Consider the following 23,267-nt stretch of genomic DNA (forward strand, 5'->3'; position numbering starts at 1 on the left):
GCGTCAGGATGCCCAGCAAGCGAGGCGCCAGCAGGCAGAAATCGCCCGGCAGCAGATGGAGCAGTTGGCTACCTTCAACCAGGCCTTCCTTGGTGTCCTTGGGCAGCTTGTTCAAGTGCTGGGAGGCAGTCGTGATCCCAGGTCACCGCCCAGGCAGTAGTGCCTTTCATCTAGCACAGGACCTGTACACTTCTTTATTTTTATTTTTTGATAAATATATTTATTTTTGGTTTTTGTAAAAAAGGTTTATTTGTAAATATATTTTTTTACTCTGTACTTGTAAGTATATTTTGAAAGATCACTTTTTTAGTTGAATAAAAAACAGGAGAGACTTTTTGTGTGTGTCTGATTAAATGTAAAACTTTATTAAAACTTTCTAAAAACTTTAATAAAACCTTAATAAAACGTTAATAAAACCAGGGTAAGAAATTAAATGTTGAGGTGCCGCATGAGAGCCTGACGTATTTCACTGCACTCTTCTTCGCTATCCTGTGTAATTACCCGTCCTGGCTCTTCTGCAGACGTATTCCAATCCTGGTGGAAGTCTTCTCCATGTCTTTCACAAAGATTGTGAAGAGCACAGCAAGTAAGCACCATGGATTTGACAAGTGCAATGTCACTGTCATTCCTCTTCATAAGACAACGCCACCTACCCTTAAGTCTTCCGAATGCATTTTCAACTATGACCCGTGCCCTGGATGTTTTCTTGTTGTAGGTTTGTTGTTCTGGTGTCAGGCGGCCATTGTCAGGAAATCGTTTCAGGAGCCAGTTTTGTAAAGGGTAGGCAGAGTCCCCGTGCACATAATAGCCAACATTCACCCACCCAATGTTCTTAGTGCAAACAGGATACAGGCCTCCCTGGCCAACCCAATCCCAAAATGTGGATAGTCGTAGAACCCGAGCATCATGCAAGCTCCCAGGCTTTCCTACGTTCACACTCCAGAATAGTCCTTTTCCATCCACTACTCCTTGGAGGATGATGGAATGCCAGCCTTTTCTGTTGAAGTAGTCAGTGTGGTATTCTTGAGGTGCTATTATTGGTATGTGTGACCCATCAATAGCACCAACACACTGTGGAAGGCCCCACCTGTTCTCAAAGTAGTCAGCCATGTCTTTAAGCTTTTGCCAGTCCGGAAAATGAATAATTTCAGGAGCTAGCAATGTGCATACAGCCTTACAGAATTCCTGCACACACCGGCACACTGATGATTTACTGACACCAAAAAGATGACCTATACTTCTGTATTCACTGTTGGTAGCCAGCTTCCACAGTGCAATGGCAACTCTTTTCCTCACAGGCAAACAGGCTCTGAAGTTGGTGGTTTGCTTCTCCATCGCTGGACGTAGCTTTGCACAAAGGTATAAAAATGTTTCCTCCGACATTCTGAAATTGTGCACCCACTGTGTGTGTGTGAATCCAGGGACGGTCACATCCCACCACTCATTGGCGCGGCGGAGAGCCCAAATGACTGGTCGGCGGCGCTGTTTTGACAAAAGGAGAAGCATCTAAAAATAAAAATAAAAAAAGGACAGATGTTACCATATCACTAATAATACAACATAAAACATAAAATACTTTACACGGACAGATAGCATCATGTATAAAAGCGAGCAACATAAATAACATAAGGAGTATTTATGTATAAGGTGTAATTCTCGATTTTTACATATGTGTGCAACATGTATGTTGTTAAATACATAATGTAAATCCTTCTCATCTTATATTCGATTTTTTACATATTCTGTATTATTTTTATTTTTTTAATACGTGTAGAACTACATGACAAATGGCATAAAGTTGCTTACCCTATAGCGCTGCCGTCTTTGTCTTTGCCACACAAAGGTGTACTTCTCCTCCCGGCTCAAGACCCAAGCCATAAGTTTTCTTCTCTTTTCTGCTGTGTTTCTCTTCGCCGCTTGCAACCTTCTCTCATAAAGTGCGGCATGTACTTTGATTTCAAAAAACCAAAAGCCAAATAGAGCAAAGACGAGCTGCTGGATGACCTCCATTATTGTTATTTGTAGCGTCACGTATGTTGTCTCCCTAGTATGATGCCACACTAGGCATTTGGCGTAAACCACGCAAGCCTCCAGGCGTTCCAACTTGCAGTGGAAACGCTCGCTGGAATAGGCCGGACCATTCAAAACCTTCCAAACTGTACCGACCCGATCTGCTCAGTGGAAACGAGGCATAAGTTTAGCATTATTCTAAATGCACAGCATATAAAATCCTTCCAAATCTCTGCAGTGAATTTAATCTCTCTTATGAAGAGGAATGACAGTGACATTGCACTTGTCAAATCCATGGTGCTTACTTGCTGTGCTCTTCACAATCCTTAAATATATTTAAGAATTAAGAGCCATATGTCCAACTATATATGTAAGAGAGATAAAGAAATAGAGGGACTGGATTTCTTTTTAAAATATGGAGTTTAAAGTAGAGTTGTAATGAAAAGCATTTTGTTCAATGAACAAGATTTACCATCAGGTAGACCTGTTTCGACTTTAATAAGTAAATGGAAAAATGAGTTGGATGTTGAGATCAGTCCCACAGAATGGTTAAAAACATACCAGAAGTAAATAAATGTATACATTGCTTTAATCTCTTCGAATTCCAATAAAAGATAGCAACAAGATAGTGTCTTGTCCCAAAGAAAATGAATAAGATGTTTTCCACATCTTCTATATTTTGCTGGCATTGCAATAACGTGGAAGGCTCTTACGTTCATATCTGGTGGACATGCCAGAAAATAAAAATATCATATGCAATTCTAGAAGAAGTTGCGGGAATATGCTTGATTTTCTCTCCTCTGATAGTGCTTTTACATTTATTGTAAGATTCTGGAGACAGAGCTCCCAACTTGGAAAATACTAAAAAACAAATCTCACATAAACTTTAAATGGAGAAGGAGTTATTGCCTATAACCAAACATGTATGGACACAATGACACAATTATTTTCAAAGAGATTGATATGCACATGATTTTTGGCCCAGCTGGAAGTAACCTCTTTTTAGTTCTCAATTCCCATATAAATGAGGGAAATCCCTAAATAAAATGGGAATTAATACTATAGTGTATATGGTACAAAATATGTCCTTCACCATGCAATCACAGAAATTATGTATTTTCTGAGTTCTAAAGCACTGAACTGGATACCGATTCTGTGTATTTCTGTTATCCTGTCTATTCTCTGTCTGCTTGCAGACATCTGTCTCAGGTACTAACCATAAAATCCATACAGTAAGATGTGGTCACCCCAGAAGTGCCCAACAGGGGATTTGAACTTAGGTCCTTTACTGTCTATTTCTCTTCCTCTAGATCTCGCCTTATATCTGTTGTTTTTCTTATGCGGCAGTTACGTATATCTTGTATTACCTATGTTATCTAAACTAATTCTTGAAAATTTTTATATTTGAGAATCATAAAGCTGTGCTTTTTTATGATACTTAATAAAGAATAGAAAAAAAATGGATGTTTTGTTTGGTCCAGTCACTTTATTGCAAATGCTGGCCAAATTTAGTGGTTTTACTTCCATTTGTGTCTTTTCACACACATGAATTTCATTTTCACAGGATATGTGCTAGTCATAATCCTGATATGTGCTAGTGTTTATAAGATTATTAGTGTATTTTTATGTGTGCGCCGTAATTTAATCTGTATCATGTATGAATATTGGTCACTACGGCAGTACCATTCATGTAGAATGCATTTTTCGGGTGTGCCCCTAATCCTTTTTGTCTTTAAAAAAAATGTTTTAGACCATACAGAACACTGTAGCAATGATATTTCTCTCTCTCGATTCAGATAAAATTGAGGAAAAAAGAAGCATTGCACAATGTTTTATTTAATTGAACATTGTATCAGTGATCGCAGTGTCAGGCTGCCACCTCATTCACATAACTTGGACCACAGCAATTGGCTGCAGGGGGACTGCTTTGGTTGCCAAGCAGGTCTCTCAATCAGCAAGAAGGTAATGCTATGGGGAGGGGGGACAAGATATTTATGCATAGTGCGTTCTGAAGGAAATGGGTTAAATACTGTGTGGAATTGCGCTCTCTGTTACCTCTTCCAGGGAGCCAGGTGGGAGCCAAGCTACCTGCTGATCCCAGTTCGTGAACTAACTCAATAAAGTAACATCAACGTATCTCTTTGAATGGTTTTTATTCCACACATGGAATCACAGATGGATCTGTGAATGTTTCCACCACATGGTATAGTATGGTATTACTTTCTCCATGAACTAGAGCTTATTTGCCCAACTGCACATAGAAACATAGAATGTGACGGCAGATAAGAACCATTCGTCCATCTAGTCTGCTCATATTTTCTAAATACTTTCATTAGGCTATCCTAACTATAAGATAAGGCCAGGGACTAATGAAAGTATTTAGAAAATTGGGCAGACTAGATGGGCCGAATGGTTCTTATCTGCCGTCACATTCTATGTTTCCATGTTTCTATGTGCTGTTGGGCAAATAAGCTCTAAAAACATGTTTCCTTCATGCTGCACACAGTGGTGGAACTAATATAGTATGGGATCTGGTGCAATCATTTTTTTTTTATTCCATCTAGTGCAAGGTTGGCCAAAAGGCAGGTCCCCATCTGTCATACAACTCCCACAATGCCATACCAGCCTGGTATCTATCATTTGTCCATCATTGAAGGGCTTTATTTGTGAGTAGTGTTTTTGAATGTTATCATATTTTTGTATGGAATGAATGTGTGCATGTAGGGGTATATTTGTGTGTACCATTGCCATTGAAATGCAGTTTACTTCTATGTAATGTTTGCATTTGAATGCAGACACACAGATACATATACTGTCACACATACAGATACACACACTGACACACATACAGATACACACACACAGATATAAACGCTGATACACATACAGATACACAGACACACATAGAGATAGACAGATACATAGACACACAGATACACGCATACAGATACGCATGCAGGTCAAAACCTCCAGTTTCCTATCTTTTGCAGGAGGGTGGCTTCCGTGCAGTTCAGTCTGCTGGCTGAGTCTACTAGGAGTCAGAGGCTGGCTCTCTTGGTTCACCCCTTTGTGCCCCCACCTTTCAGCCTTCTCCACTGCTCTGAAGGAAGTGACAAGCTCTCAATTTCTCCCAGGATGCGGGTATAAAAGGGGCCTAACTACATTGTTAAAGGGCCACAGCACACACTCCAGCCCCTGATAGCATAGACCAACCAAATTAAGTGCATGGGTCAAACGATGAGCCCCCATAGTGTGAGGTCCCCAGTGCAGTTGCACCGGTGGGGGCTCTGCTGCTGGCTGCACGTACAATGTGCTAAAAGTTAACACAGACAGGTGAAGAAATAACAGAAAGTCGTGCCCTGCAGACTCCAGGCAAGGAATCAAACCATTCTAAAATGGCTTGATAACTTCCAATACGGGGGTACCAGGCTACTCCAGGCACTGTAGTCAAAAGAGCACGCTGTAGTGGTTATGATCTTTGGAGTTTTCTTTGATTTTGAAATTCTGTTGCCAGCTCACTGTTTAGTTAAAAAAAAAATGCTTGGTGTATTTAACCTAAATTATGCGGTTGATTTCCAATTGCCTACATTTCACTGTTTAGTTCATTTATAAGTGCCAATTTCTATTGAAGTCTGCTTTTTTGGTAAAATTAAGAAAAAGAGGACACACTCTGGACACAAAAAGCACTTCAGCAAGCTGAAATGTTGTAGGAGTCCAGAGTATCCCTTTAAAAGTGAAAACAAAAATAATATATTTTCTGGAATAAACCAACCTTACATTCTGCTTTTGGGGGGGAGGATCTTTCCCTCACCAATTAGGAATTGGAGGGTTTGTGCCTCATAAGATGTTTAGAAAGAATTATTTTTGTGTACAATACATAATAAAAGAGAGAAAAAATAGCACAAAGCAAATATGCCTTTAAGGGAAACTCAAAAAACAAAAGCACATTTCTGTCTCCTCCCACAGAATTCTCTCAGTAGTGCTGCAGGGAAAGCTTGGGCAGTGCTACGAGAACGGTGTGTGGAAGAGTGTAGGGCTCTGATCTTGCTGGAAATTTGTTACTGCAAGTAAGTGATACTGTTTGCAAAAGGTCTAAATTATCGCATGCACATATATATTAATATACATAATTAGCCCCACTTTCTCAATTTTGCATGCTAGGTTATCGATTACATGTTAAAAATCTTCCCATTATCTAGTGATCTGCCAACTGAACTTTGTCTTGTTACCTGTTATGCACAGTAGAAACTAGTCGACGTTCCCAGCAAACAGAGCAGGTTTGTCGCATACTTGTAGAGTTGAGCGAACCCGGACTGTAAAGTTCGGGTTCGTACCGAACATTACGTTTTTTGGACCCCGGACCCGAACACGGACATATCTAATGGCGCGTTTTGAAAGGCTGCAGGGCAGCCAATCAACAAGTGTTTAACGTGTGTGCCCTTAGAAGCCATCACAGCCATACCTACTAATGGCATGGCTGTGACTGGCCAGTGCACCATGTGACCCAACCTCTATATATAAGCTGGAGTCGCGTAGCGCCGCACGCACTTGAGCTCTTATTAGTGTAGGGAGAGGATGCTGCCGCTTTTAGGGACAGATTAGGAAATAATTCTGCAAACTAGTACCTTAGTGGGGTCCACTTCATACTGAGAGTCAAATAGAAGCGTCAAATACTGCTGTCACATTGCAGTTATAAAACTTTATATTTTTTGGGTGCTAAAAAGTACATTCGTGGGGTGCACTTCATATCTGAGAGTCAAATAGAAGTGTCTAATAGTGCGCTTACAGCGCAGTGGTAAACATTCTAATTGTTTTGCTGCTAATCTGCTAAATAGTACATTTGCGGCCTGCGATGCACTTCATATCTGAGAGTCAAATAGAAAACTTAAATAGTGCGCTTACTGCGCAGTTGTAAACATTCTAATTGTTTTGCTGCTAATCTGCTAAATAGTACATTTTGGGGCGTGCTCTTCATATCTGAGAGTCAAATAGAAGCGTCTAATAGTGTGCTTACAGAGCAATTGTAAACATTCTTATTTTCTGGGTGCTAATCTGCTAAATAGTACATTTTGGGGCCTGCTCTTCATATCTGAGAGTCAAATAGAAGCGTCAAATAGTACGCTTACTGCGCAGTTGTAAACATTCTTATTTTCTGGGTGCTAAGCTGCTAAATAGTACATTTTGGGGCATGCACTTCATATCTGAGAATCAAATGGAAGTGTCTAATAGTGTGCTTACAGCGCAGCGGTAAACATTCTTATTTTCTGGGTGCTAAGCTGCTAAATAGTACATTTTGGGGCCTGCTCTTCATATCTAAGAGTCAAATAGAAGCGTTTAATAGTGTGCTTACAGCGCAGTGGTAAACATTCTAATTGTTTTGCTGCTAATCTGCTAAATAGTACATTTGCGGCCTGCGGTGCACTTCATATCTGAGAGTCAAATAGAAGCGTCAAAAAGTGCGCTTACTGTGCAGTTGTAATCATTCTTATTGTTTTGCTGCTAATCTGCTGCTTACATTGGAGTTTTAAAAAGTCAAAAAATTTTATTTATTTTTTGGTGCTAAATAGTATATTTGGGGTGTGCACTTTGATTCGAATTTACTACATCGGTCACTTGTAATAATGTTTCACACCTACAACACTTGTTACACAAATCTTAGTGATAGAAAACAGATTGATATTTTCTACACTAGATAAAACCAGATAACAAGCTGCTATATTTAAACTAGTTATCAATAGGTAAGAGTTACTTAAAAAATATTGTAATTCTGGGCAATACCCTCACAAGTTAAACTGAGAGGTCAGTTTATAGGGAAAACTGTTGCCTGGATACAATTCTAAAACAATTTCCATATGTCCTTTGCAGACTTTGCATGCTGGAAAAATACATGTGCCAACTGCTGTGGCTTTCTGCAGTGTGCATACCGGCAAGGAGAGCAGGGTTGAGGAGTGGGTGGAAGATGATGTGGAGGATGATGAGGTCGTAGACCCCACATGGAATCAAGGTCCTGTATTGTTATTTGTCGTCACTACCTTCCCGCGTCAGGAGTGGGTCATTTGCGCGCCTGCTGCCTTTCTTGCATGTGGTAGCCGTTTCTCAGGGTTCCTGTATGGAATGGAACCCTGATTCCCCGTTACCCGTGGTCACATGGTAGGCGCAGAAACTGGCATCGAAAATTGATATGGATGACATCCGAATGCAAAGTCGCCGTCACTGGGGTGTGCGATTGTCCCGAGGTTCTCTAGAGTCAACAAAGGGCCTGCGCAACTATAATGTCAACAGCTACTCTGCGGAACAGAGTTGTCTTTTTTTATATGTCCCAATAATTTGTGGGATACCTCAATTAAAAAAAAAAAAAATAAAAAAAAAAAAAAATATATATATATATATATATATATATATATATATATATATATATTTGTTTACGGGATTATGAAAGGGGGCGCACATTTAAAGTGAGTGTAATTTTGATAAATAATAGTCGGTTGAGGTGTGCCGAAACCGACGAGAGGTTAGGCCTGCAAAAAAGAGGGCCAAAAAGTATGCAACGTTTTATTTATTACCACAATAACAACATAATTTAGACATATTGTAGAAAGCGAGTCTGATTTCTCTCTCTGGGTTTGGAACGTACCGGCTGTACACTGAAGATTTCCAGCGTCCCACTCTCTCTATGATATGTGTTGGCACTTGACTACTTGATGCCGCAGTGGCGGCCCCGATCCGGAATGAATGACCCGAGAAGGAATTTGGATTAAGGCCAAGTCTAAGTAATAATGAACGTATGTATAGCATGAACTGTTATGTAGTAAGTGCTTAGAATGTATTTAATGGGGTATGTGGATAAGAAGGGAGTCTTGTTCGGGTAGAGAGTAAGCATGAAGTGCTGTATCCCTGTCCAGTATGGTTTGATGGTATTGTATGCTAGTTTTAATGAGATGTGGCAAAAAGTTGTAAATGCAACCATGGTTTCTACAGAAAATTGATTATTATGTTAAAATCGCGAACAAATATTTTGAACATGTCAAATGCCCTACCATATATATATATTTTTTTTTCCACTGATAAACCTGCCTGAGCAAGAATTCTTCTGTGAGCTAACAATTGGTTTAAAGCATGATTAGTTATTTGAACTGCGGGGGAGTTTTGGGTTGCTTGTTCGCTGTAGGGTGCAGTCTAAAAAATTCCTGCAAATTAGAACGTGACAAAACGTCAGCTGCGTTATTGAAAATTCCTGGAACACGCATACAACAAATGTAAAACTGTAATTTTGCTGCCAACCATGTGAGCTTCGTACGAGATACATAACAGACAGGGACTGAGAGCGGCCTTTGTTAACTATATCACAGGCCGCTAAGATATCAGAATAACACCTAACAGCTTTACCCCTCCAATTTCCTCCCCAAGTGTGTGCTGCTGCCACTATGGGGAAGATTTCGAATAGCGCTGAGGTTTTGTAGAAGTTCTCTAGTGTATCTGTTTCAGGTGGCCAACTGTCATATACCCATTTGTCCCCAAATATTGCCGCATACCCGACTGAAGCTGCAGCGTCTGTCCAGATAACTGGGGAATCGTCGGAGATGGGGGGAATGAATAATGACCTACCATTCCATGAGGATAACAGCGTAAAATAGCGTACCCAAATGATTGAATGCGCATGGAGAACGTTGTGAACGTCAGGCGTGCCGAGACAAGTCTCTACTAGCTGTCAGGGATTTGAATTGTATTTGTTTGTTCGCAATGAAGGCTAAATGATGCCTTGATGACCGACATGAAACAAGTGGGAACTCTGGTCCACCCTGTCTTTATTAGAAAGCTAATGCTTTTACCTGCATTGCCTTATATAATTTACGTAGACGTGATAATTAATCGACAGTATGAGTCAACGTATGGTAATTTAGAATTTAATGTACCGAAATGCCCCTAATGGGCTGCCAGTTAATAGCAGTATATTTGTAATGAATAAATCTGGAAGCAGTCACTATATGTACAGAAGCGTATTGAGGACCTGACGACGGTCCGATGCAAGGGGAATATGTATTTTTTTTTTATTATTATTTTTTTTTTTTATCATCCTTATACTGCTAAATTAATTATGTAGTAGACCCTTAGCTCGTAAGTGATTAACGTATTGAAAGCATGGATTATCCAAGTATGATAGTTCTGACATACTGTTTGTATTACTGTAAGGGTATATAGACTCACCTTCGAAACTAGAGCTATAACGAGGCGCTAAGATACCTGGTCAGATCATCGGTTCTGAAACATAGTGGGTATGCATAACGGGGTCTGCAGGTGTGGCCCCCCAAAGTGCTACGTGTGTGTGTGTGCGTGTGCTGGCTGACTAGCTAGTGCCACAATGCGGCGAAACAATTACTCTAGGTTGGTGACAGGTGAGGCCCTGCTAATTGCCAAGCGGCTTGAGAGGCTCTATCTATGCGTTGGTGCGAGGGGATAGCGTGGCCACTGAGCGTTGTGGCGGGGTGTCGGCCTCTCGGTGACAGTCAACATAAGATAGACTAGGAGTGACAGGTGAGGCCCTCCCTATGCCAAAATGCGAGGCGACTAACTATGATTTGGCCCGAAGGGCGTCGTACCTCCGAGTATGAGGATGGGTGTTGGCCTCGCGGGACCACTTAATCTAAGGCGAAGAAGCCAGGGGGAATGATAACTAGTGGACACCTAGGAACCTAACAGCCAGCCATTGCTGCTTAATAGGGAAGGTTAGTTAGTGAGAGAGAGGACATACCACGGGATGAAACATGAGGGATAATGAAGTAGAATTGTAAGGCTGACTGTAACTGGAGTGCCCTGTGAGCGTGTTGGGTCCAGATGGTCAGTTGTTGTTTGTTTTTGTTTTTGGTTTATTTGTTTGTTTTTTTGAGCGTAGTGCATATACATGGAATGTGCGTTGAGAAGAAAGCCGCTTAGGTGATTTTATGCAATGTTGGTATTGGGGGATGGGGGAGGGACCCCAGGGGTGCCTCGACATTGTGTGGGCGTACTCAGGTAGTGGCACACAGCCCGAAATGAACCATGATGGCTGTCCCGCAGCTTATGGTTTGTGTGAGTGAATACACATGGATCGTCAGCGAGCTTGTGCTGTGGTTGGAGAAATGTTGATCTGAGTAGAATACCGTTACTAGTTTAGAATAGTTTGAGAAACCACCAGTACCATTATCCCTATCATGGGATCGCTACGTGTAGTGAGAGCATAAGAATGACAGTAACAGACATGATATTACATGGGTTATTATAGGGTGATACAGATTGTAAGGTATCAGCATGGTTTTAAGCTTACTTCCAAGAAAGACTGCCACATTGTTGAACAAATATTTGTGTCAGTGTTTGTAGTTTTTTATCATGTGAATTGTTTGAATGCGTGAAGTGTTTGAGTGCATATAAATTTCTAGAAATGTAGTGTGTGGATGCAGCAGGCTGTGTGTAAATGCTGTGTTTTGTACTGTATGAATGAACAACTGTGTAAAGTGTACCAAAATGTTATGGCGTGTTGATCTATTAATATGTGAATGCTATATACAATATATGAATGATGTGCGCAGAGCGTGTGCGCATGAAGCCGAGTGCCCTAGATGCATTAAAATATACCTTTAATAGTAGTGGTTAAAATCTAGTATAGCTATCCATAGTGAGGGTAATGCTCAAATAATAATAAACTAAGGTATATAAACCATCTGATAAGTGTATGTCAATGGAACAATATATAGGAAGACCCTGTAAATGCAATGATGATGGAATACAGGGGTAAGAAAGGTCCTGCTCAAAAGATCCAGAGACCTTTCCCTTAGTGGTATATGCGAGGAACGTTTTGCAAACCACAATAGCTAGGTAATTGGCGTTAGCTATAGAGATACGTGTACAAAATGATAAACTAAGGTATCTGCAGTCTAATAAATCCATATCCATACATAGGGTGATGAACTAAAGTATATACATTCTGACAAATTGGTAACGATAATAAACTGAAGTATATCCAATCTGGTAAAAGGTCCTGTACATGTGTTTTCAGAGACCTTCACCTAGTAGTGTGTGCAAAAAACAGTTTTGCAATCCACAGTGGCTGAATAAAATAGCGCTTGCTATACAGTCTGATCAAACAGTGTCAATATTTCGGTAGAAGGATGTGGTTGTATCAAAACCTATAGTACGAAGACAATGTAACAGTACTTGTAGCAGATTTGAAGAGAGGTATTTGCAAGACCTGCCTGATAAATCAGTATCAGTAATTAACTGAAGTATATACAGACTGGTAAAAGGTCCTGTTCAAATGTTTTCAGAGACCTTAACCTAATAATGTGTGCAAAACGTTCTGCAATCCACGATAGTTGCGTAAGATAGCGCTTGCTATAAAGATTAGACCGATTAAATGCTACAGTAGTTGTCAGTAATGCTTATATATATATATATATATATATATATATATATATCTAATGATAAATGAGGCACCACAAATGCATATAACGCAGTGCAGGAGAGAAAGATATATGTGGCTGCCCCAAAAGATATATATATATTGTTTTGGTAGAAGCACTGCGCTATACTGACAACGTTTGACATGCTGCACACGGTGTGTTCCTGTAAGCAGATAGATATATTAATTGACCTGAATTAATAATGAGATTGTTGGATGTGACTGATATCAGGTGAAAGTCGAGCGCTTCATGTTAGTATTGATATTTCAGACTCTGATTGTAAATTACAGAACATTCTTTCTTTGATCGTTTGTCTGCTCTTGCTTATATTAAAACACTGTTATTTTACATGCGTTGCGAAAAGTACTCGATATCAAAAGGACATACAAACTGTAATAGCATCGCACAGTATTCATATTAGAAACATTAGAGTTGACAGTCTTTTAATGAATTAGTTTATACAAATGATTTCCTGATCATTGGTTTGAGACGAAATGTTTACAACGTTCGTATGAATTATGATATAATGGCTGCTAAACGCACGAAAATGCTTTAAGACGAATGAGCCTGTTCGTATGGCTGAATGTTACTTACAGTTATAGTAGAACTCAACGAATGCCTCTGTCCGTGTGTAATACTCACGAATTAGCGGTACAGTTTCCTGACAGTATTTTTAGCGCGTCGCGAAAAAATGACGTCGGAAGTCTCCTTGAACCGGAATCGACGAAGACAGGTAAGCAAGGGGTTTGCTGGGTTTATATAGGCCATAAATCCCTCCCACAACTTCAGGCATACGCCTTCTATATATATATATATATATATATATATATATAAAAAAAACTGTGTTGGCTACCTCATCCTCCTCCTCCACCGCTGCTTCCACCTACACCGCCACGGTCACCGCCTCCTCAATCTATGGGTCACTTAGTATAAACTATGTACACATTAGCAGAGGCTTGTGAAGGCCTTTTCTCCATGCATCAGGAGTTGAGTATTTCTCCATAAGAGGAGAAAGTAGGACTAGAAGGAGTCCCTGAGGTGGAGAGTTATAGTGAAAAAATGGGGAGTCCCTACCTTCAATAGTCCTAAGGGGAAAAACAAAAATAGGGAAGGATTTGGACAGGTAAAACAAGGGTTAGGGGTAGTGCCATCAATCAAGGGACAAGTAGTATCACAGGTTCCCCCTTAAATTGGAAGGTTACCTGACTATGTCCTTAACTTGAAAGGCTCCCCTTGACCATAACCCTTGTGGAGGGATCTGAGGTAGTAGGGGAAACTTGCTGCTGTGAACGGAGGAGCAGTGAAGGGAGAATCCTCTATCAGGGGACACACAAAGGTCCCAATGTAAACCTTAGCAGGACTACTGAGTAGAGAGGACTGACCCTAAATACCTCGGCACTATATGAAAAACACTAGTGCCTACTGTAACCAGAGTCCCTATAGCTCCCCCAAACCAGAACCCTTATAGTGCAGAGAAGCGAGAAACCTCTAAAGAGGGACACACAAGATCCCAAATTAACCTAAGCAGGAATGCTGAGTGGAGACGTCTGACCCTAAATACCTCGGCACTGTATAGGAGCAGCTAGTGCCTACTATAACCAGAATCCCTGCCTGTCCTAATAGCTAAAAATAAATTAAATTAAATTAATAAATCAAATCCATTAGTGCTACCAAAAAAGTGCTAGTAAATTATAAATTGAAAAAGGAAGTCTAGCTCGACGCGCGTTTCGGCGTGTCAGCACGCCGTCGTCAGGAGCAATGAACTGTTTAGGTTCCCAATGCTGGTTTAAATACCTCTCTGTGTAATCGTTCCGTAAGTGTTGCCGGCTGTGTATACCACGTGGTCTGCCGTGCTTCCTCGGTGCTCATTGGTCTGTTCATGGTGCTAGTCCCTCCTCTCTATAGTGATTGGTCTGACTCGTTTACGGTCCCTCCTCTTGCTAGCCGCGTCATCTGACGCGGTTCCAGTCATACGGGGGAGAGAGTGGGGCTTCCATTCATTGGTACTCAGCCCATCTGTCATCTTTCGGACACACCCCATTAGCGGTTGCGTCATATGACGCGGTACCCGGCATGAGCCGTGGGTAATGGTAATGGGACTATGGGCAGAGCCCACATATGGGTAAAATGAAGGAATGATTTAACCCCTGCAGCATAAATCTAAAAGCTGCATGTGGTGGTCAGTTTATACTGTATATGAGAGGTACTGGGTATTTATGGTGCTGGATGCATCCATAAAATAAGGCACCAGAGTTGTTATAAGTTCTATATAACGTCTATAGAGATGGAACAAAAGTGAGTTACCTAATAATTGGTAACAGAGGTATAACATCTATAGAGATGGAATGAACGTGGTTACAAAAGTGAGTTACCTATTAAATGGTAACAGAGGTATACCCATAAGGGAAAAAGCATCCCTTAGTAAAGATATGTACAAAGTTTACGTGTAATTTATTTACAGTGACTAAATTTGTGTCCCACAACAGGACTGGTGGGATTCACCATTATTAGAACATCCAGAAATGAGAGGAGGATAGAGAAGATATTAGAGGAAGGCTGAAAAAGAAAAGCCCTCATTCAAACCTGCCGGGGAGAGGGTTTTGAGTTTATAAATCCAATAGGATTCACGTTGTCTTAGTTTCGTATCCCAATCCCCCTTCCGTTGAGTCTGTGGGATATATTCAATCCTTATGAATTTGAACTTATTTGCTGAGTTTTGATGATGAATTTTCAGATGACGTGAGATTGGGGTTTCCAGGGGTCTTCTGACTGAGTTGACGTGTTCCCTGATTCTTAGTTTAAAGGGTCTGAACGTTTTACCCACGTATTTCATACCACATGAACAGGTGAGTAAGTAGATTACCCCTTCTGTCCTGCAGTTGAAAAATGAGCGTACGGGAAAAATGTCCTTGTTGTTACTGTCTGTAAAGTTCTTAGACTTTAAATTGATGAATTGACATGCGCTACAGTGTCCACATCTGTACGTCCCCTTAGGTAGGTAGTTGTTCCCTCCTTTCTTTAGGGGGGCAAGATGGCTCTGTACCAAAGTGTCACGTAAATTTTTGCCCCTGCGTGCCGTCACAGAGGGAAAAGTGGTGACTACCTGCTTGATTTGAGAGTCAGAAGTCAGAATGGGCCAGTACCGCTTAAGGGTGCTCATCATGAAGTCCCATCCTGCATCATAGGTGGCGATGCAGCGGATTAGTTTTTGATCTTGCCCTTGTATCTTGTTGTCAGTCAAGAGGGACTCACGTTCAGTGCTGATTGCTCGGCTATAGGCCCTGCGTAAGACCCTATTGGGGTAACCCTTGTCCTTAAAGGCACGTCTGAGTTCCCATGCTTTAATTTTGAAGTCGTCCACAGAAGAACAGTTTCGTCTTAATCTTAGGTATTGCCCTATTGGTATGCCAGCTTTAAGGGGGCGAGGATGGTGACTATGCCAATTCAGAAGGCTATTAGTAGCTGTTTGCTTTCTGAAGAGGGTTGTTGCAATGCCCCCTTCGGAAATGGATATGGTAATGTCTAGAAAATTAAGTCGTTTACCCCCTATCTCGCTGGTGAATTTAAGATTAAGATCATTCCTGTTTAGAAGGTTTACAAAAGTTTCGAAGTCTTGTGCAGTGCCGGTCCAAATAATGAGCACGTCATCTATATAGCGCTTCCAACAGAAGACCATTGCCATGAAATGGCTCAAATGTGGGGCAGAACTAATATAGTTTTCCCAGGTGCCTAGGAAAATTCATCATCAAAACTCAGCAAATAAGTTCAAATTCATAGGGATTGAATATATCCCACAGACTCAATGGAAGGGGGATTGGGATACGAAACTAAGACAACGTGAATCCTATTGGATTTATAAACTCAAAACCCTCTCCCCGGCAGGTTTGAATGAGGGCTTTTCTTTTTCAGCCTTCCTCTAATATCTTCTCTATCCTCCTCTCATTTCTGGATGTTCTAATAATGGTGAATCCCACCAGTCCTGTTGTGGGACACAAATTTAGTCACTGTAAATAAATTACACGTAAACTTTGTACATATCTTTACTAAGGGATGCTTTTTCCCTTATGGGTATACCTCTGTTACCATTTAATAGGTAACTCACTTTTGTAACCACGTTCATTCCATCTCTATAGATGTTATACTTCTGTTACCAATTATTAGGTAACTCACTTTTGTTCCATCTCTATAGACGTTATATAGAACTTATAACAACTCTGGTGCCTTATTTTATGGATGCATCCAGCACCATAAATACCCAGTACCTCTCATATACAGTATAAACTGACCACCACATGCAGCTTTTAGATTTATGCTGCAGGGGTTAAATCATTCCTTCATTTTACCCATATGTGGGCTCTGCCCATAGTCCCATTACCATTACCCACGGCTCATGCCGGGTACCGCGTCATATGACGCAACCGCTAATGGGGTGTGTCCGAAAGATGACAGATGGGCTGAGTACCAATGAATGGAAGCCCCACTCTCTCCCCCGTATGACTGGAACCGCGTCAGATGACGCGGCTAGCAAGAGGAGGGACCGTAAACGAGTCAGACCAATCACTATAGAGAGGAGGGACTAGCACCATGAACAGACCAATGAGCACCGAGGAAGCACGGCAGACCACGTGGTATACACAGCCGGCAACACTTACGGAACGATTACACAGAGAGGTATTTAAACCAGCATTGGGAACCTAAACAGTTCATTGCTCCTGACGACGGCGTGCTGACACGCCGAAACGCGCGTCGAGCTAGACTTCCTTTTTCAATTTATAATTTACTAGCACTTTTTTGGTAGCACTAATGGATTTGATTTATTAATTTAATTTAATTTATTTTTAGCTATTAGGACAGGCAGGGATTCTGGTTATAGTAGGCACTAGCTGCTCCTATACAGTGCCGAGGTATTTAGGGTCAGACCTCTCCACTCAGCATTCCTGCTTAGGTTAATTTGGGATCTTGTGTGTCCCTCTTTAGAGGTTTCTCGCTTCTCTGCACTATAAGGGTTCTGGTTTGGGGGAGCTATAGGGACTCTGGTTACAGTAGGCACTAGTGTTTTTCATATAGTGCCGAGGTATTTAGGGTCAGTCCTCTCTACTCAGTAGTCCTGCTAAGGTTTACATTGGGACCTTTGTGTGTCCCCTGATAGAGGATTCTCCCTTCACTGCTCCTCCGTTCACAGCAGCAAGTTTCCCCTACTACCTCAGATCCCTCCACAAGGGTTATGGTCAAGGGGAGCCTTTCAAGTTAAGGACATAGTCAGGTAACCTTCCAATTTAAGGGGGAACCTGTGATACTACTTGTCCCTTGATTGATGGCACTACCCCTAACCCTTGTTTTACCTGTCCAAATCCTTCCCTATTTTTGTTTTTCCCCTTAGGACTATTAAAGGTAGGGACTCCCCATTTTTTCACTATAACTCTCCACCTCAGGGACTCCTTCTAGTCCTACTTTCTCTTCTTATCCATTTACAATTAAGGGTTATTCCCTTCTGGGAGAGTTATTACAGGGCATTGTGACACTGATCCACCGGTCTATATTTCGACCTCTGCAAAAGTGCCATCACCCATCTAGTTTGAGTATTTCTCCATGCATCAGGACTGCAAGAAATGCACCGCAGGTCGCAAATGTTAATTTTTTTATATGTCCCAATATTTTGGGGGCTACCCCAAATAAAATAAAAATCAAAAAAACAAACAAAAAACAGTGTTGGCTACCTCATCCTCTTCCTCCACCGCTGGTTCCACCTACACTGCCACAGTCACCGCCTCCTCAATCTATGGGTCACTTAGTATAAACTATGTACACATTAGCAGAGGCTTGTGAAGGCCTTTTCTCCATGTATCAGGAGTTGAGTATTTCTCCATGCATCAGGACTGCAAGAAATGCACCGCAGGTTGCAAATGTTTTTTTTTTTTATATGTCCCAATATTTTGGGGGCTACCACAATAATAAAAAAAATATATATATATATATATAAAAACAGTGTTGGCTACCTCATCCTCCTCCTCCACCGCTGCTTCCACCTACACCGCCACGGTCACAGCCTCCTCAACCTTATGGGTCACTTAGTACAAACTATGTACACAATAGCAGAGGCTTGTGAAGGCTTTTTCTCCATGCATCAGGAGTTGAGCTCAGTTTGAACAATGAAAGAGAATACCCTGCACTCCAACCTTCTCTCAAATGGATAATTCTGTTGATCCTCCTGACAGCCATGCTTTAGATTTTGATTTATGTTCTTCCAAAGCTAAAATCAAAGATTACATCTAGTGCTATTTTATGGCTCAGCTGTATTTTAAATGTTTATGTTATTTTAAGTGATTTCCCTATCCACATTTGTTTGCAGGGTATTTGTCCTACTCTTACCCCCATTTTACTTCCTTTGCAGCTCTCTAGCCCCTTCCAGGAGTTTTTGTGGCCAAAAGTTCGGGTCTCCATTGGCTTTAATGGGGTTCAGGGTCAAGTTCGAGCCCAAACCCGGACTTTTTTTCAAAGTTCACCCGAACATCCAGGTGTCCACTCAACTCTACATACTTGTACTCTGTTAGTTATAAAAAAAAAAGAGAGAGAACATTTCCCAGATATATCCATGGCAGAACTACAGATGGGTATAGCTCCTACCTCTCCTTAATTGGATAATTAAACAATAAAAGAGAGACTCAATCCCCTACCACCTAGGTCTTTTTTGCAGTCCACTTCACATTGGAAATAGGATGCTTTGCATCTGCTTTTTTCTTTTGTGACTTACTTGCGGCTATAGTAACGCTTGCCTATGAGGAGGTCAGCCTCTTTTCCCATGGAAGCCTTAGGACACGGCGCCTCACCGGCAGTCATATGCTGCTGTGATCATGTAGGTAGCAGCCGGATGTTGCAGACCCACTAAGGTCCCTCATGGGAACACCTACCTGGACATGGATTACTACCTGCATTTTCACCATTTGGATGTCCCTACAGAGAACTTTGGAAGACACTTCTCTATGACTTAGAGGGCTAAAGGGGGAAGAGGTCTGGGGAAACTCAATTAAGTTGGGTTCCTTTCAGTATATTCTTAATTTTGTTCCCTCCATTTTCTCTCCGTTTTAGTCTGGGCCTTCAGCGTTCCAGCAGTGGAATGCATTTTATTACGCGCATGCGCGTTAAGCTTTTTTGCATTTCCCACTTTCAGTTTTCTAGTCAATAGCCGACTATGGCTCTGGAACATAGGTGGAACACACATTATATGACGTCATTACGGTTTCCTATATGACCGGTGTTACGGTTACTCCCAGGCTAGCTGGAAGCTGGAGCGCTTGGAAAGTCTGGATCCCAGTTTAGAGAGAGAGAGAAGCCGCTTTGTCTCGATATCCAGAAGGATCCTGTAAGTGTAGAACAATCCCACTAGCTATTTTACAGCTAGGATACTCTTTCCCCACAAAACGAGTCGAGGCTGCGATTTGAAGGTCAAACAAGAACTGATTTTAATGGCACACAGGGATCGGTATTTATGCAAAATCTCAGGTCCAGGGACAGCCCCCTCTGGACCTGGTGGGATACAGGGATAAAACAAGACATCAACCAATGGGAATACAATGTATCATTTGAATTTGATACCGCCCAGCTTGGAGATAATGAATCCAATGGTTACAGTAATACAATTATCTCCAAGCGCCCAAAACCCATGTTTATCTTCCACACAGAAAACACATTAAAAATACATAACTCTAACAGTTTCATAGATACTTCGGTACTTCCACCACTCATTTTATAGCTCTGGTCCGTGTGCACTAATCCACCGAATAGTGACTCAAACCCACGAACCCGTAGCTGTATTTCATCAAAAGAAAGTCTGTTCGTGTATTTGGGTCACAGGCTGAAAATGGCGGCCATGTTTTTAGGTGCAACAATAGGCAGCGGGACCTCGGTGTCAACTCGTAGAACTAATAACGGCCAGAGTTGTGCCCGAATCCCCGCTCTCTGCCTGGCTGTGATCGCTGTTCGGTATCCGAAGTTAGCCCTCCGTGAAGGGGCACTTAGCCTGTGGTTAACCGCAATGTTCTATGTTCTAATTGATGCCACACGCCAGATTGAAGGTGGTCCCCGTTCGTGCCTCTTTCAGTAGTTTAACCATCGGTAGATAAGGCACGAACGGATATATACTGGGGCCGTCAATTAGCCTGCGGTTAACCGCAAATCGCAACTCCCTGGGTGATCAATTGATGGCACACGCTCTAAGCTGGGTGGTCGACCGTTCGGTAGTTGGAGAGGTGACCGGGGTTAAGTGGCGGCACATGCCAGGAGCAGGGTGGTCGGTTGTTCGTTTGACGAACCGGGGTATATATAATCCATTCGAGAAAAGGATGCAGCATTCAAGTACCGAAGCCATAGTATCATAAAATAGTCAATATAATCCAGGTTAATAACGGTTTTGTAACAACCGGTTCTGGTTTTCTGAAAAGTCCCTGAAGCTTTCATTCCTACTGCAAGTTTGTTTTTGTTCATGTGTGTTGCGGTGGTTTTCTCTTGGTACTTGGCTGCAGCTAAGCTCCTTTCTTTTTAGCATTCCTATTTTCATTATCAGATGATTGGTGTTTTGTGGAGTTGTTTTATGGTATTATTATATGGTAAATGAAAGCTAGAGCTTAGAAAAGGTCTGGAGTAAGTCACTCTTTTTGTGCTTATTGGTTTTTGGAAATGTTATATAAAAGAGTGCACATTTCTCTTGTCTTACATTGGCTTCTTCATTCTGATCATAGACCATCCTTCTATAAGAAGAAAAAGGATAAGACCCCCGTTCTGTGAAGCCTGTGATGCCAAGGTTATACCAGGGAAAATACTTTGCATGTCCTGCTTGAAAGCAGCAGGTAGTCCTCAATAACCTGATCCTGATGTCCTTTCCTACATCCATTGAATGGTTATGGAAGTTTTATACCATGCAGAGAAAGCTAGGGAAAGGGTGTAGATTAAGCATGTCAAACTTGCAGCCCACCTGCCCTGGGGACACTTTCTGCTGTGGCTGCGACCAGCCTCAACGCAGGAAAGCTATATTTCCTCCCACAGCAGATTGCATGATCCCGCAGCTGCTAGAGCGCAGAGTGGCTTTCTGGAGAGAAGGCCAGCCACTCCCCCTTCCCACCTGTTCCCTTGTCCAAGGTAGCGTCTAGCCTGCTTGACCAGAGAAGCACAGGGCTGAAACTGGAGGACAGGCTAGTCTTCTTAAGGTAAGGGAAGAGGGTCTTGGGGGACCTTCCTGTGAAGTGTGTTAAATTTGGGATGAGGGGCAGTGTATTAATTTGAGGGAGGGAGGGGGCAGTGTATTAGAGTGGTGGGAGTGGGCAATGTATTAATTTGGGGGAGGGAGGGGAGCAGTATATTTGAGTGGTGGGAGCAGTGTATAAAATTAGAGTGAGGGCAGTGTATTCAATTAGAATGGACGGAGGGGGCAGTGTATTGGATTTGGGGGCAGTGTATTAGAATAGGGGGATATTGACTTTACATGGAGGTGCTGAACACTCCCCGTGGAGATGCTGATTGGCTGTTCAGCTTTTCGCCACACATGCACAATAGCCTCCCAATGCTTTCCTAGTTTGATGATCTCAGCCAAAGTGAAAAACACACTCATAGGGCTTTAAAATCAACAAGATAACATTATTTGTTTTTTTTACAGCTGTGCAACAGTATAGATTCACCATTTCAGACCCATTACCAAACTTTTCTTAATATGTCAAGGTAGTTGGACTGAAACATTTGTTATATGCAAATGCAGGTGTAACGGACCCTCTGTCAATCGATGCTCTTAGTGCTTACCAAGGACTATCAGCACTGAACAAGACACCATCAGCACCGCAGTTCCCATGTCCAGCGTTACAGCTTGGCTGGGAACTCGCCGTCTCCTACCCACCCTGGACCTACAACAAGGCTCCGGGTTCCAGTGGGAGACCCTCTCTTCCTCCAGAGAGTTAAGCAGGAATATCTCTTGAAAGAGCTTAGTGATTATAGCCCAGGGAGTATACAGAGTATAGCAATCCCCCAGTGTAGATGCAGCCTTTTCCCCCACACATGAGACGAGGCTCTATGTTGAGGGTAAAACAGGAACTCAGCAGATCTGAGGGTTTATTGTCAACACAAAATGTATTCTGAAATGTGTTGATGGTGGCGGTTGTAGTTTTGTAATGCCTTGCTCAGTATAGTGGTGTTGCAACATAGTTGGTATAAGATGATAGGGAACTGTTCGTTTCCACACTGGAGGACAGTCACTCACGCTAAAGACTGGAAGTGTGGTAAAGCTTTGTTCTTCTTAGAGTGGAAACGGTGAGTGGGTCATCAATTGTCCACTCACCCTTAGGGAGGGTAAGGGGGGGACAGAGGGGCTAGATGGTGGTTTTAACACTATAGGGTCAGGAATACATGCTTGTGTTCCTGACCCTATAGTGTCCCTTTAAGAACTACATTCAATCTTTTACTCCTGTGAATGTAATCTGTTCATGGCTCACTTTGAGGGGATTTGAGGCACAGCACACTGCTAGACTGGTCTACACTATCAGGGCTTTCCACTAAACTCCAATTTTTTTCAAATTAAATCCGAATGCTAAAACCAAATTGAAAATATCAAAGTTGTGGTTAGGTCGTTATGGAGTTATAGAAATTTTCAACAAAGTAAGTTTGCCAATTAACCAAGAAAGCAGCCACACCAAACCACGCCTTAACAAAAAGGGGGGAAACTAAATGCCTGTCCCTCCCAGTAAACGATCTCAGCAGTTCTACCCAGATACCTGGGAAACCCTAAAGAACACAGGCTACTGAAGTGTGTGCAGCTGTAACCTTCCTGTGAATTTATTGCACGTA

The 23,267-nt window shown here is 41.9% G+C and overlaps 2 protein-coding genes across 3 annotated transcripts in view; one reads left to right on the forward strand and one right to left on the reverse strand.

The window, feature by feature from the left end:
- Positions 1-429: 429 nt before the first annotated feature.
- On the reverse strand, positions 430-1,383 carry LOC134609390 (uncharacterized). Its single transcript, XM_063453066.1, has one exon. It carries the CDS (start codon positions 1,381-1,383, stop codon positions 430-432), a length of 954 nt encoding a protein of 317 aa, XP_063309136.1.
- A 4,609-nt stretch (positions 1,384-5,992) lies between these two features.
- LOC134607945 (enoyl-CoA delta isomerase 3, peroxisomal-like) overlaps positions 5,993-23,267 on the forward strand; it is a 59,406-nt gene continuing 42,131 nt past the window's right edge. The window contains exon 1 of one of the 2 annotated variants that reach the window (XM_063450544.1): positions 5,993-6,077. The gene's annotated coding sequence lies outside the window, so the exon portion shown is untranslated. Of the gene's footprint in view, positions 6,078-23,206; positions 23,265-23,267 lie in introns of those variants that run through there. The other variant, XM_063450545.1, reaches the window with a different exon arrangement.

The sequence above is a fragment of the Pelobates fuscus genome, chromosome 4 (assembly GCF_036172605.1).
Source record: "Pelobates fuscus isolate aPelFus1 chromosome 4, aPelFus1.pri, whole genome shotgun sequence".
NCBI lineage: Eukaryota > Metazoa > Chordata > Amphibia > Anura > Pelobatidae > Pelobates > Pelobates fuscus.

Bases quoted from the DNA above. Each gene is read 5' to 3' on its own strand.
- LOC134609390 (XM_063453066.1), bottom strand. From the start codon at position 1,383: ATGTCGGAGGAAACATTTTTATACCTTTGTGCAAAGCTACGTCCAGCG.